The sequence below is a fragment of the Struthio camelus genome, chromosome 4, assembly GCF_040807025.1.
Source record: "Struthio camelus isolate bStrCam1 chromosome 4, bStrCam1.hap1, whole genome shotgun sequence".
Classification (NCBI taxonomy): Eukaryota; Metazoa; Chordata; class Aves; order Struthioniformes; family Struthionidae; genus Struthio; species Struthio camelus.
In genome coordinates, this window is record NC_090945.1 from 80,689,354 (window position 1) to 80,703,339 (window position 13,986).

Consider the following 13,986-nt stretch of genomic DNA (forward strand, 5'->3'; position numbering starts at 1 on the left):
AGGCCAAGGAGTGGCACAGCCCAGAGAAGTCCTGCAGGAGTTTCTTGCAGCAAAACGGTTGCCTTATCACTGAGGCGGTTTAATGCAACTTGCAGCCTGGGTAAGCTGCTCTCCTCATACACACACGGCAAGCATTAGGGCGGTTGTCCAGAAGACGCATCAAGAAAGATAGTCATGAAATGCTGTGATGATGAGAAGCTCTTCTTGCTGTCACTGCTATGCTCTTAATCCTGTCTGCGCACTTCCCGTTTAGCCTCCCTAGCAGGATATTCCTCTTGCTTCATGGAACAGTACCTAAGACTGGCTTTGACTGCTTCTCAGGGACGGGCAGAGTCAGAAGAGCTCTGCCACAGAAGACGACAGTCTCCACAAAACATCCCAGAGCATTTCTGAACTTTTGACCACTTGGCCTGGAAAACTTCAGCCTAAAATTAATATTTGCATTGCCCCTCCAATTCTGCCCTAGACAGTGCTCCTCATGTCCACAGCAGACTATATCACACATAATGTAGAACTGATAACTTAGATGCACATGAGTTAGGACTGGGCCCTTGACAGATGCAGAATTGAAAGAGAGGAGAAAATAACCTGTCCGCGTCACACAGGAAGCTTATAGCCTTGCTGAACCCATGCTCTTGGCAGTCCTGTACAACACCAGCAGCACAAGTCTTTCCCTCCTCTCTCATATGAGATCGGTTATTGCTCATAAGCCACCCTCCAAAACATGAAGAAATTTCCATCCGTTTTTGGCTTTCTGTAAAAAACACTCATTTAGAGGCTGGAACCAAGAAACAGAATAAATGAAGTCAACCGAGCTGAATGAAAGGAAGCAACAGTACGAGCTCAACAGAGCCGAGGTGCTTCTTGAACAGGAGCTGCAACTGTTTGTTGACGCTGATAGCATTGAATTGCTCAGTAGTCTCAAAGGCAGGCTGCTCATGTTGCCTTAGCATCACCGGGATCTGTCCAAAAAACCACACAGAACTCCAGACGTGAGGAGCATTCTTTCTAGCCCTTCATAAATAGGTTCTTTAGTGCTGTTTGCGTTATTCTGTAAAATACGCCATTTTGCAAAGCAAGAGATTACAGTCTCCATTGGAGAGGAGGGGGGAAGAGGGGATACAACTTTATTGACTGGTTGATTGATTCCTTCCTTGGAATTGGCTGATTATTAATTTATTAGTAATTATTCCATTAGCAGTAAGGAACATGGCAAGGAAGTAGTCAGCGTTTCAAAGAAATAAACCCTTACTATGCATGACACAAGGCCAGTGTTCCCAGCTGTCTCCTGGGCATCCCCAAGAGTCAACCTCCAACTTTACACCTAACCCTCTACCTCTGTATAAATAAATGTCCCTTGTGAAACGTAATTCTTGCTCTTCATTTCTGTTTATTATACTACAACCAACTTCTTTCTGTCTTCAGCACCGTCTTTGCCCTCCTTCTGCCATCTGGCAGCTCTGACCAGTCTGCAGCCTCCTGCTTTACTTCTCAGATCAAATGAAAATTCATTGTCCTCACCTTCTAGGTCCTACAAAGTGTGTCTGCCACTCCTTACAAGAAAGGAAAGGTAGGGTTTCCCACTAAGGGGATCCGCCTACTCTACTCTGAGCTTCATATCAAAATGATGGCCTTGTTTTGTGCATAGAGCTTGGAAAAAATACCACCCATGCATTCTCGAATGCTGCTCCACATCTGGAGTACCCTCCTGGGTCCTGCCTGAAGAATGAGCAGGTACACCTTATTATTTCACCCCTTCTCTTCAGGAGAGCACAAGTCACAGAGAGAAAAAAACCTAGGTTTCACTGTTGCTTCTTCTATTTCCTTCTCTTCGCTCTGCTCACTGTCCATTTTGCCTGTATATCATCAGTTTAAATAAAGAGCTCCTCAGAGCAGGAACATTACCTTACTGTTATCCATGTAAAATGCCAAAATAGGCCATGAACATCGTAACAGTAGTAGTGTCACAAAAAAACATCAAGGAGTACAGGGTCAGTCTCATACATGATTCTAAAACTGGATTCTGGAAGGCAGAGTTGCATTTATTCACATATTATTTATTATTTTGTATTACCACAGAACTTAGGAGAACCAACTAGAGACCAAAACCCCACTGTCCTGGGTACTATATGACCAAAAATGCTAAATGAGGGTGCCTGCCCCAGAGAGTTTATAACTTAAATAGCCTAGGAGTGATAAAATAGGATGTGACACCTTCCTCTTCAAAAGCAGCATTAAGTTCAAATACACAGGTGGTTTAAGTGAGATTTTGCCATCTAAGTGTTTAGCTTGCAAGGGGCCCGACTGCACAGATGCTCCACTGAGCCACTTTATCTCACAAGATCCATCTCTGAAGTTGTTGAGTGGCCCTGACTTTTTGTTATAGTCAAGTGCAGAATCAGACAAAGCAAAAAGTCTTGACTCCGATCCTAGCTGCCTAATGAGAATATAGAAGAAATGCTGATGTATAAGGTTCAGACAGCAATCCAAACTGACCAATTCTTCTGCAGCACTCAACTCTTCACCTACCTCTGCAATCCGACTGAAAGTTCTCAAGATACCACCTCAAGGTATTAGAAAAGCAGGAGAGCAGGAAGGCAAATGCACTGCTTAATACCTAGAAGCAATTTCGCAAGAAGTAGGAGGCTTGGTTATATGCCTTTTTAGTCCTCTTTGTACTGAGCATTTCCTCTTGACCAGACAGCTCTCTATTTAACACGTAACTTTTAATGGAAATGCCTTAGAGGTGTCTGTGTCCCTCCATTAACTGTAGAAAGAGCATGGAGCAGTGTTTCTCAGCGTCTTCTAATCAGTGGAGCAGCTGACCTCTCTGAAAGAAATATACAACTCATTTTATAGCCCACTGTTCCTTAAGGATACGTGATAAATAAGTAAGTTGCACAGAACTGGTAAAATGTTGAAATGTTAGCATTTTACAAAACTGTAATTCAGTAATTAAAATTACAAAACTTATAATTAAAAAAAAGATATAAAAATCATGTTAACAGAATCTTGACTAAATCAGCTGGTACATAACAGACAGCTGCCTAAGAGCGCGAATGCATGAGGAGTTCCGTTTCAAATCTGCAATCTTTTCACACTCTCCGATATTTTATGGACCATCAGCCATCTGCGGATCACTGATTGAGTAACTTGGATCTAAATCCCCTTGCTGAGACTAAGCGACCAATTTTAAGTAGCGTGATGTGATGCCTGACTTAGTAGCCCAAATTAGGCAGTTTGACTGTGGCCTTCTTCTGTCTATGACACTGATGATGGCACTGAGGAATGGGCCACTGGAAGGGAATGTATCATATTCAGAATGTTTACACCTTTTGTTGTTTTACTGCTTCAGGTAGCATCTATTTAAGTCTGTATTTTTATTCTAACTCTCCCACTCCTTTAAATTCAAATCTTTCCTCCCAGTCATAGATGACTATAACAAACCGCAAGCCCAATCCCTGATTCTCTTAATCAGATCCCCTTCCCTTACATTATTGACCAAGGAGCCTGGAGGAAAGATGAGTTACTGTGGGTTTGCTGTGGAATACCGGACACATCACTTGATTTCTCTGTGCCTCAAGTGCCCTTTCCAGTAAAATGGCAGTAAACATCATTCCGATGATGAAAGACTAAATTAATGCCTGAAGTGCTTTAATGCAACGAAATGGAAAGGGCCCCATCAAGGCAAAATTCCTGTACTAGGAGAGCTGCAAAGGCCAAGCCCTGTAGTTATATTCCACAACTTCTAATTCGGTAAAACGTCCTCCCTTACCAAACCAGGACCAGCAACTGATGCAATCAATGCATTCACGTGTATGCAAGAAAATCTTCCCCACTGGGGTTAACAGCATGTCCAGCACATCTGTGCTTGTGCAAGAAAATCTGGGTCACGGTTGACAAAGCAGCAGGCAGCGTGATCAGCGTGGTCGCATTTCACATGAAGGGCAAAGCAAATGTCGCACCTGCGCTGGATGCTCCTCTGTCAGTAACTGTCACCAACAGGTTCTGCCCCCTCAGCAAAGGGGTAAACACTGCAGCACAGTCACACGTGGCACCCATCAGCCTGAGCCAGCCGCCACAAAGCCTGCTGGGAGAGCAGCAGCGCAAAACAGCGAGGTTCGCTTCAGAAGGATTGCACTACCTTATACTACAGATAACATTTCTTAGCAAATTCTGCATGCTCACAGCATGGCAAGCGGTCTGCCCTTCCCATTTCTCAGCTTCAGAGCACGTAAAAACCAGAGTGCACTGCAAATACATCCCCTAGCCTTGGCTAGGACCTCAAGCCACGCTAGGTCCATTCCTGTCTTTTCACATAGCCCAGTTTTGTTTGCAGCACTGGTGTTGAAGCCTATACAGAGTAATAAAGGCCACAGTCTCTCATATCATCGGCCAACACAGACTAAATGACACGTGAACTGCAGAAGGATCTTCACAGATGTGCTGTACATCAGCAGAGAGGCTAACGCTGACACACTGATAACGAAAAGCACAGGCCCGTGCCATTCCTTTACCAGGACAACTCTCAGCCACTTAAGCAATCCCTGTCTCCTCCTACCTATGGTAAAGGGGATACAAGTTACCATCTTCTACAGTCACATAATCCCTATTATCAGGCTTCTGTTTTTTCATTCATAAATCTCTTCAGGCCTTGCATATGCATGAAAACCAGGCAGGGGAAGGTTCTGCTGGGTTTTTCTATGATGGAAATTTGCAACTGATGCGAACAGTGTCTTTTGATTAAATCAGTGGCTGACTCAGTAGCGTTACGGATTTCCACCCGCTGAGGGTGAGGCTGGCAGATCTCACCTACCCAAGCTAAAATGGCATCACGCTAACCAAGAAAGGGAAAGCTGAGAAACTGTGACAGGGAAAGAAATTTCATTCATCAGTTTAAGGAATTCTTTGCCTCCTCTTCAGTTTTGTTTGTACTCACATAGTTCCAGTGACAGCTGGAGGAAAGGATGTGCCCGATAAATTCCAAAATCCCTGTTATTTCCCCATAGGGTTGGAAATTCCCAATGAACGTATCTGAGACTGCTGCCCCATTTCACATCAAATCGTAAGAGATCAGATAGACCATTGCTGATACTTTGATTAAAAAAAAAAAATAAGAAAAAAATAAAATTATTGCTGCATTTGCCCATCGTAAAGAACACATTTAACCATTTTATAACCATTTGTAAAGCATTTTATGCTCCTGACAACACAATTCAAATGCCCAAGTCATACTGTGTCATCTTAACTATCAATGACCTGTCTGGCCTAGCCTGTTTTCTACTGACATCTCCTTCATCTGCCACATGTTCCAAGCTGATAGGCTTTCAACAGGCAATGTGAAATGGTTAACCTCCAAAACCAGAACAGAAGCCTCTGTTTCTGTTCTGTATGATCCGAAGCACAAAAAGTAGCTTATATGTTTCTAGGAAAAAAAAAAAAAAAACAGGCTTTCTACTATAATAGGATAGGCTGCATGTATAAATATATGACTTTTAATTTTGAAATGCTTTCAGATGGTGGCCAAAAGGTGTAGCAGATCAGCATTCAACCATCTAGGAATGTCAGTGTTGCACACTGTGGCCAAACTGGACTGAAATAACAAAGTCAAATCCCAAGTCCTTCTGCTAGAGCGGCCTCTACCACTTCAAACAAAAAAAAAAAAATCTCCTTTACAGGGAGATGGTGGGATGCCATTGATGCCTTCTGGTCTGTCTCAAAGAAGATAAATTCAGTGCAGTTCATTACACTTCACAGATGAGGAAACTGGAATATGAGTGTTCCAGGATGTCCTTTCTGCTCAGAGATGATGAATAAGGGGTTGCAGTTAACCCATGGATAATGGTGCTAGCCCATTGCAGTTACTGTGAGAGACAAAGCAACAAATAACTCCAGGATATAACACTCACAGTTACAGTGATCCTAGACATCCCTTAGTAACAAAATCACTTATAGTCTACTGTCGTGAGAAAAAGATTATTTTGATTTCGTTCTCTCTGAAGCAAACAGAAAAAAAAAACTACCTGAACTCCAGTAGGATGAGTATTAGGCTCTTAAAGGAACAAGATATTTGGAGTCAGGATTCTCTTCTTGTTTTGCATTTGTACAGTCCCCAGTACTGTACAACTGACAATACTGAGCCCAACAATAATCAACTCCTGCACGCTGCCTCCCTAGCACACAGCTATGGCTAAAATGCTGCTTTACAGTTCCTGCCATTTCTCAGCTAGACGTTACCATCACACAGTTCTTCGGGCAGAAAGAGCAAGCAAGCGCTCCTGACCAGCATTAGTATAAACTCCAAAGACTCGGGTTGAACTGATGTAGGAGACGGTTTGCGGTAAGCTGCCTGACCGCACACCGACGTGGGTGAGGATTGCTCACAGACTCCTCTCTCTCAGCACTGTTTTGAAGTAAAAACCTCCAAGGCAGAGGAAGTAACAACGAGACCAGAAGAAGTAAGGTTTGAAAGTGCTACAACAGTATGCTAAGTGAATGCGTGTCCAAGCCCCATATGAAAAAAGACACTGAAACGCATACCTGCTAACTACACAAAATAGAGTGCAGATAAACAACAGGGAGGCTGGAGTGACAAAGCACCCAAGAGCCAAAGCAAAGATCTGCTTTTGGTTTTAGAGCTCCCTATTAGCTGAGTCACATCAGACGTTACCCTCACTGAGATCAGCAGAAGTCCTAAGAGTACAGAGCAAGATTCACCGTATGCTTAAATCACACCACAGCACTTCCTTCATAATCCTTACTACATAAGACCCGAGGAAAAAACAACTGAATGGGCATAGGCAGGAAAAAAAAAAAGCCCATCCAGGTGGCCATTCTATTTAGGGTATAGCTATCTGTACTGATGGATGACTTGGTAATTCATAATGAGATGGGGAAATCAGATTAGGTCTTAAAGGATAAACGTGTATTTAAGCTAAGTAGCTGTGCAAAGAAAGTGGGGATCAAGCCTGGGTTGCACTAGGTTTCCTTGCAAAATTATTATTTAATTATTACTATGATTACTAAACGATTACTATTTAAACTATGTATTCAAATTATTATTTGCTGTTGACACAGTAGTATAACCAATCATTGGTACGACCTTCTACACAGGTAATTTGATATTGTCCCTGCTATTCAGATGAAGCTGAAGAGAACATGAAGGTTTGTATGTTCAGTTAATTACCTCACTGCAGATGTCAACTGCTGTTACGCCCTGCCCCATCAGATTTTTACCGAGTCTATGGACCTCGCATGAAATCACCTAGGTGTGTGTGCTGTGCATGTGTCAAGTCAAATAAGTTAAACTGCCATCTCTCTTTGGATTCTCTTTGTTCTTCAGGATTATCTGGCTTACATGATAACAGCTTTTTCAAAGTGGGAGTCAGTCTAGTAGAGAGGAAAGAAAGGCAGCCTTGGACAATGCATGCTATGTCTCACATTGTCATCAGCGGCATCTGCAGAGTTATACTGTTCATATTAAATCATTTAAATGTTTAACATGCTTTCCCAGAATGAAGAGCAAACCCAATAAGGGCTACCAACAGCTGCAGCTCAATCCAGATCATATAACTCTGGGGGCTAAACGCAACTCTGGAAACACCAAAATGTCTCATATCTGACAGGCACCCAGCGTCTTAATGATACAGACAGACAGCTAAGATCCAGCTGAGTTTTCCTATGTTTCATTTCATACGGCAAAAGGAGACCTTGAAAATGCCTTTCTGGAAATGTGCTGATAGTGCAATCTCATGGCACATTACTTTCAGACAAAGAAAGTGACAGGCCTTTACAGACCTTCTGTGACTTAAGAGGACAATAGATATTCTCCTCAGTCAGTAGCTGTATGTAATGGACAGAGAAAACTGGCAAACAATTCACCTGACTCAGTGTACTAACCTTGACCAGCCACGTTTCCAGAAGGGAGCACAGATGACAGCTCAGCCGCCCTGCTGCCCCACCTTAAGCATAAACTCCCCCCAGACGTTTTCCTGGTGGTGCCAAAAATGCCCTTTTCTCACTGAATCTCTTCCTAGGTGGGGCACATGAACATATACCTCAAGCTGCTCCATTTCCCCCTGTTGCCTGGGAAGCGTTTCCAGGGAATTTCGCCACGCGTTCCCACCGATAGCGTTTCCAGCCACGGAAAGGCTATAGGACAGGTGCAGGAGCCACGCGCTCCTCAGGCTCCCAGGGAATCTAGGAGGTCTTTTGCGAGGAAACGGGGAAGGAATTATGTGCTATTCCTTTCCGAAAGGAGACAAGGAAAGGCCGGCGGCGGCCGGGGACACCCCGCGGCCGCCTCTCCCAGCGCCCCCTCGCGAGGCCCGCCCGGCCGCGCCGCTCCCCGCTAACAAAGCGCCGCTGCCGAAGCCCACGTCCATTTTTCCCACGCGTCGATGCCCCGTTCCCCCTTCCCCACCCTCCAGCCCGTTGGTCGCGGGGCACCGAGCGCTGCCAACCGCCCCTCTGGATCAACGCGATCCCCCGGCACCTTGCGCTGCAGAACCCGGGAGCGCTTTGCTCCCCGCCTTGCTAGTTTTCCCACGCTGGAAAACACCGTTTGACCCACGGTTTGAGGGTTTTTTGGTTTTGTTTTGGTTTGGTTTTTCTTCCCGCGCCCCCCTCCTCCTGCGCACCGGCTCTAGCAACAACCTGCTAAATTTAGCCGAGCGGCCGCCACCGCGCACGAAGGGCAGAAGCGAGCGGCAGGCGCAGCGCAGGCGGGCAGCCCCGTGCGCGCACACGCGTGGGTGCCCGCGGGCGGCAGCTACTCACACCACGAGCCTGGAGATGATCCATGACACCATGGCGCTGCGTGCCGCGGAGCTGCCTCGCCTGGCGCGGAGGGCTTCTGCCAGGCTCCTCGCCCGCCGCCGGCCGCCGCCCGAGTGAGCGGGGCGGGCGGCTCGGCCATCCGGCCCCGCAGCCTCAGCGCAGCCTCACTGGCGGCGCCGCCGGCAGCAGCCAACGCGGAGCCAGCGCCGGCCGCGGAGATTGGGCAGGGCCCGCGGCCGCACCGCGCCGCCCCTCCGCGGGGCTCGGCGCTGCGGGGGCGGGGCGGCCCCCTCCGCCCGCCGCCGACCGCGGAGCAGGTGCCGAGGGGCCGCCGGTGCCGCTCCGCCGGCCGAGCCCCGCGGGCCCCCCTCTGGGCCGCCCTCGCCCAGCACGACCCGAAGCAAACGCTCATCGGCTGCTCCCTGCCCCGCAACGTCAAGCTAAGGCACCTCGGACCGGCAGGAACGCACCCCACCACCCCAAATGGTTTGCGACGCGGGCAGGCCCGACCGGCGAGGATCTTATTAGCTGCCCAGTGCAGGTGACTGTTTGTCACTGTCAGAGACGACAGCCGACAATCTCTCCTCAGCATGAGTTTCCATTGAGGGACCTCACACGGCTATCGCGTGCGATTGCCACGAGGAACGTTTGCCCACACGCCAAACAACAGATGTTGGCTTGACCCGCAGGTTGCTCTTCCATAAGTTTCCTTTCTTTTCCTTTGCGGTGTTGGCGCAGGTTGTTTCAAATGTAATTAGGCTTTCAGAAAGCATCTTCCACTGCTTTGGTTTCCTCCTCTATCAGAAGCACATGGGCCCATGGGAATTCAGGGTGTGTTTCACAGTCTTATGGCAAGCCTTAGATCTCAAGCTGGCCACGATGACATCAGCCTCAGGCTTCACTTCTCCTCAGGGCGCTTCTTGGAGCAGTTGGCCCGGTTTCAGGCACTTCGGCCAGGGGTCTAACTACCCCGGTAGGATCCCTACCTCCAGGCCTAGCAGATTGCTGTTTCGCAGGACTTTGCATCTGCAGTAAATGTACCCCATTATTCTGAGAGAATATAGCTGAAAGTGACTGAAATCCCCTAACGTATCATCAGCCAACTGCAAGGAACAGTTCTATGGAGAGGCTGAGCATCTGCAATGGGAGGTAGCAGAGCTAGGAGCTGATCACGGACCTCTTTAGTCGCAGGCCACTGCCTTACTCACACCTTTGTCCATTTCCATCCCGGGGAAGTTCATTATACAACCATATCTAGCCCTTACTTAGCACCTTTTTTCGGCTCAGCTCAAAGTCCTACATGATGGGTGTCTGATCTGTTACTATGTAGGCTCTCCGGACCGATTCCCAGAAAATCTGTAGCACCTGTAGCAATCTGTAGCTGAAGCTGTAGGTAAGGATACACCTGCAGTCAAATTTCAGCACCCCTGAAAACGATCCTCAAAGAGAATCAAGCACATTGCTTTGCTCTTCTCCCTGTAGTGGGACTGTTCCTCCACCAGAGGGAACTTCCACTTCACTTTGTGACCTGTAACAAGCTATGACCTCCTCATCCACGTCCACAGGTTTCCAGCAGCGTTTCCACTAAAAATACCAATATTTTCTGGTTATAGACAGGCTGTGAACCACCGCTGGGGATTCAGGGCCACCATCAAGCACTTCTGCCTTCAGGATTACAGGGATCTACAATGCCAGCATTGCTTTTGCTGGTGAAGGTATTTTGATTACTGTACAAGCGCTGCACAGCAAGACAGGATTGGGTGATCTGTTGCTACAACCAAGTAGAAATCAGTCATTTTCTCCAGACAAGACTGCTCTCTGGGGGAACTGCCTTCTCTCCAAAGGAGCCATTAGGCCACCTCGCCCAAACTCTAAGCCAGTTAATTATCCTGTGGGTGCTTTACTTGGATACTATGGACAAATATGTACTTGGAGTGGCAACAATGAAGCTATAGGTTTTGAAATCTGTTATCAAAGGCTTGTCATGTATCAGGGTTATTTAGTGTGGAGGTTTTAGACTGTACGTTGGCAGACACTCCACAGCGTTATTACAGTCAATGATGTGATATTATTAAGTACATGGCACAGACGTCTGCACAAACATTCGTGTCATTAGCATAGCACACAGTATTTGCCATTTAGTGCTGGCAGTATATTTCAAGCACAGAAAAATGGACCGAGAGGAGAAGATACAAGATCATAAAGGCATATGACAAAAGGGGCAACACCCAAAGCTTCAGCACAACATTTTAGTGCCCAGGGCATAACTCTCACCCTCATGCCCTCTTGGATTCTTCCAGCCTTTCTTGTCAGCGTCTTCCAGCCCACCCTCTTCTGTGCCACTCTGCCTAGTCTCTGTAACTGCTGCCCTGCAGCTCTCTTTTCTGGGCAGCAACAGTCAGAAAGGCTTGAAGGCATTTTCTTCTGTTTGGCGGCTCTCCGTGATAATGGTAAGCAAGACATGTAAAAGTCAGTCAAGATTCTTTTGTTGCCCTTTGGTACACAGCTGACACTATCACTCCCTGATGATTGTTGACTAATCTTAGACCTCGTAAGAACATAAAGAGATGGGTAACACAGTAGATCTGGTGACTGAAAGCCTAAAGAGTTTGTCAGTGGGAAGCCCGAGAACTTTATTTATATAGCTATTTGGTAAATAGAGGTTGAAGGGGAGAAATTCAGCTATACTCCGTCAACAGGAGAAGGGTGACAATGCCCCCTGCCTGCTCTTCATGGGTTCTGTCTTAGGATAACAGCGTCATAGCCCCGTGACCATAAACTTTGCATATGACATCCCAAGCATCCTGGAGAAAAGATTTGCTTAAGGAAAGCCTTTCCTTTATTAAGTCGGCTGAACTAGGCTATAAGGAAATAGGGGAGAGATGCAAGAAGAATTAAAGCTGTAGGGATAGATATGAATTAATTTACGAGCCAGCTGAGCAGAGATGCCATCTGATGCTAATGGAACATTCTGGAACAGCTTTGGCAGTGGAAGAAGGTCAGGCCACGGAAAATCCTAGGCAGATTGCACCACTGGATGGTTTAATCTTTATCCCCCAAATAAAATAACAAAATAAAACAACTTTATTAGGGAAAGGAGAGCCTCCACCCTTGCCCTAAATACTCTGCAGCCTTCTCCTAGCAACTATTTTTCCTGAGCAGTTCACTGCTAGGGAGAAGTCAGACCCCCAACAGTGTTATCGTAATCAAACTCTTTGGCCCCATAGAGAGGGGAGGTCAGCCTCACAGCTGAACAACAACTGCCAAGCGCAAGACTTCTTAGAACAAGAAGAACGACTGATACACTTGCACAGCACACCACTTTGGTAACCAAATCTAGAAAAGGCCAGGAAGTGGCCAGCACAGTGATTGGGATAACGCTTATCAAGAAGACATATCCTCTAACGGATCAAACCTATGTAAGATTAGGATTATACAATCCTGGAGGCTGAAATGTCTCCTGGCATTTCATTCTGAAATGAATAGTTTGAGAAGATCAGAAAGCCTAGTCAGGAAATGTCCCCTGGCATAAAGAAAAGTATCATGCAGGAAACTTGTGGTGGTGCTTAGGTGTTGAAGGTCATGTAGGGAAAATACAAAATAACAAAGTGAATATATAAATAAGATATACACGTAATACTACCTGTGGGTACATACACTGTACAGTATGGCTACAGTACCTAAAAGGTACCAGGAGTAGAAGCAAGCTATGATCACTAAACAGGTATTCTGCAGCAAATCAAGGATCATACATACATAGGCAGAGCCTCTTGAGGATAAATGTTTTCTGCTCAGAGATATCTCTTGGATTTACCTCCTCACTTCTACTTGGCAGGTAAAGAAGAAGAAGGAAAAAAAAAAAAGATAAAACCCCCAGACATTTAGAGCAAAAATCCAAGAAGAACGTAACTCCTGAATGCACTAATGAAAAATGCCCATTTCTAAAACTCCGGATTCACAAAGAGATATGGACCAGATATGAAAAGGTTAATAATACTCTACGGAGAGTATTGTTAAAGCATGTGGAGACAGTCGGCATTTTCTGGCTGCCATTTCCAGTTTTATTATTGAATTACTTGCCTCAGAGCTACGGCCATTAGCAAAGAGAGATTAAGAAGTGCCTATTTGTCTCAAAAGTTGTGTGGTTTGGCCTGAGAGCTGGGAACTGTGACTGCTAAGAACCTCTCTTCATTCTTAATGACTCATTACAAGAGCTTGGGAAAAGCATGGAAACCAGCATGTCTGAATTTATCATTTGGCTTTGGGTAACCAACATGAGACAGCTTGGCCCCAAATATTCTCATACAAAATTCTACAGCACAAAAATTAGCCAGTGGTACTCAGTAGCTCCAGATATCAAGCTCTGAACACCTTCACTTGGGCATTAAAATTGTCTTTGGAGAAGTTTGTTCTTTGCTTTCCCGTATCCTCTCCTGTAAAGTATGTGTTACAGGATGTCTCTGCCTTCATTAGCGACTGTGAGGCATCTGCACATCCTCCAACTCCAAAGGAAATCAGCCCAATTCATGGGCTGCATGTTTTCCATTTCTATCATTTCAGAATGAACAAAACGCTTGGACTATAGCATTTTATAAATTGACGAAAAAAGGATCATATCTTACCCCAACTTACTCTTTCAGCCTTGAATTTTAATAAAGACATCAATAAATTACCACTGCTATTACAGTACTTCTGACACTCACATGAGTCCTCTTGTTCCCTGTTACCTACTACCATCCTTCCACCTCAAACCACTCATGTACAACTATCAGGCCTCTTCCGTGTCTCCAAATGATCTGTGTCTCTGTCACTCCTAAAACACCCTGCTGTGGACAGCTTACAACATACATGTAAAAGGAGAGGAAATAGTTCAATAAAAATTTGATGCATGAGCAAAGAGCAAAGAAAATGGCAATCGGAACACAGACTGCTGGGAGGAAGATCTGGATCAGACTGCACATCCTCCTTCTACAGTAGGTAAAAAGAACACTACCATTTCTTAGGGATGTGACATGCAACTCCCTTAGATTTTTACGAAGCCCTTCTTCCCCTGTCCCTGCCAGACAAGAACCTACTCACATATTTGATAAGACTGCAAAGAAAGAGCAAGATGCACCACTTAAATATCTTGCCTGATTCCCCAGAGAGAACGAGAAGGGGCTATGATGTCATGATTGACACATACCACGAAGATTGTGACCAACGGCA

At 45.8% G+C, this 13,986-nt stretch overlaps 1 protein-coding gene across 2 annotated transcripts in view; it reads right to left on the reverse strand.

Annotated features, from left to right (window-relative positions):
* Positions 1–9,049, reverse strand: part of REEP1 (receptor accessory protein 1) — a 68,589-nt gene extending 59,540 nt beyond the window's left edge. Inside the window, exon 1 of one of the 2 annotated variants that reach the window (XM_068943699.1) lies at positions 8,779–9,049. In XM_068943699.1, the coding sequence (XP_068799800.1) occupies positions 8,779–8,810 (32 nt within the window). In that variant the 5' untranslated portion in view covers positions 8,811–9,049. The remainder of the gene's footprint in view (positions 1–8,778) is intronic. The other variant, XM_068943700.1, reaches the window with a different exon arrangement.
* Positions 9,050–13,986: the final 4,937 nt, after the last annotated feature.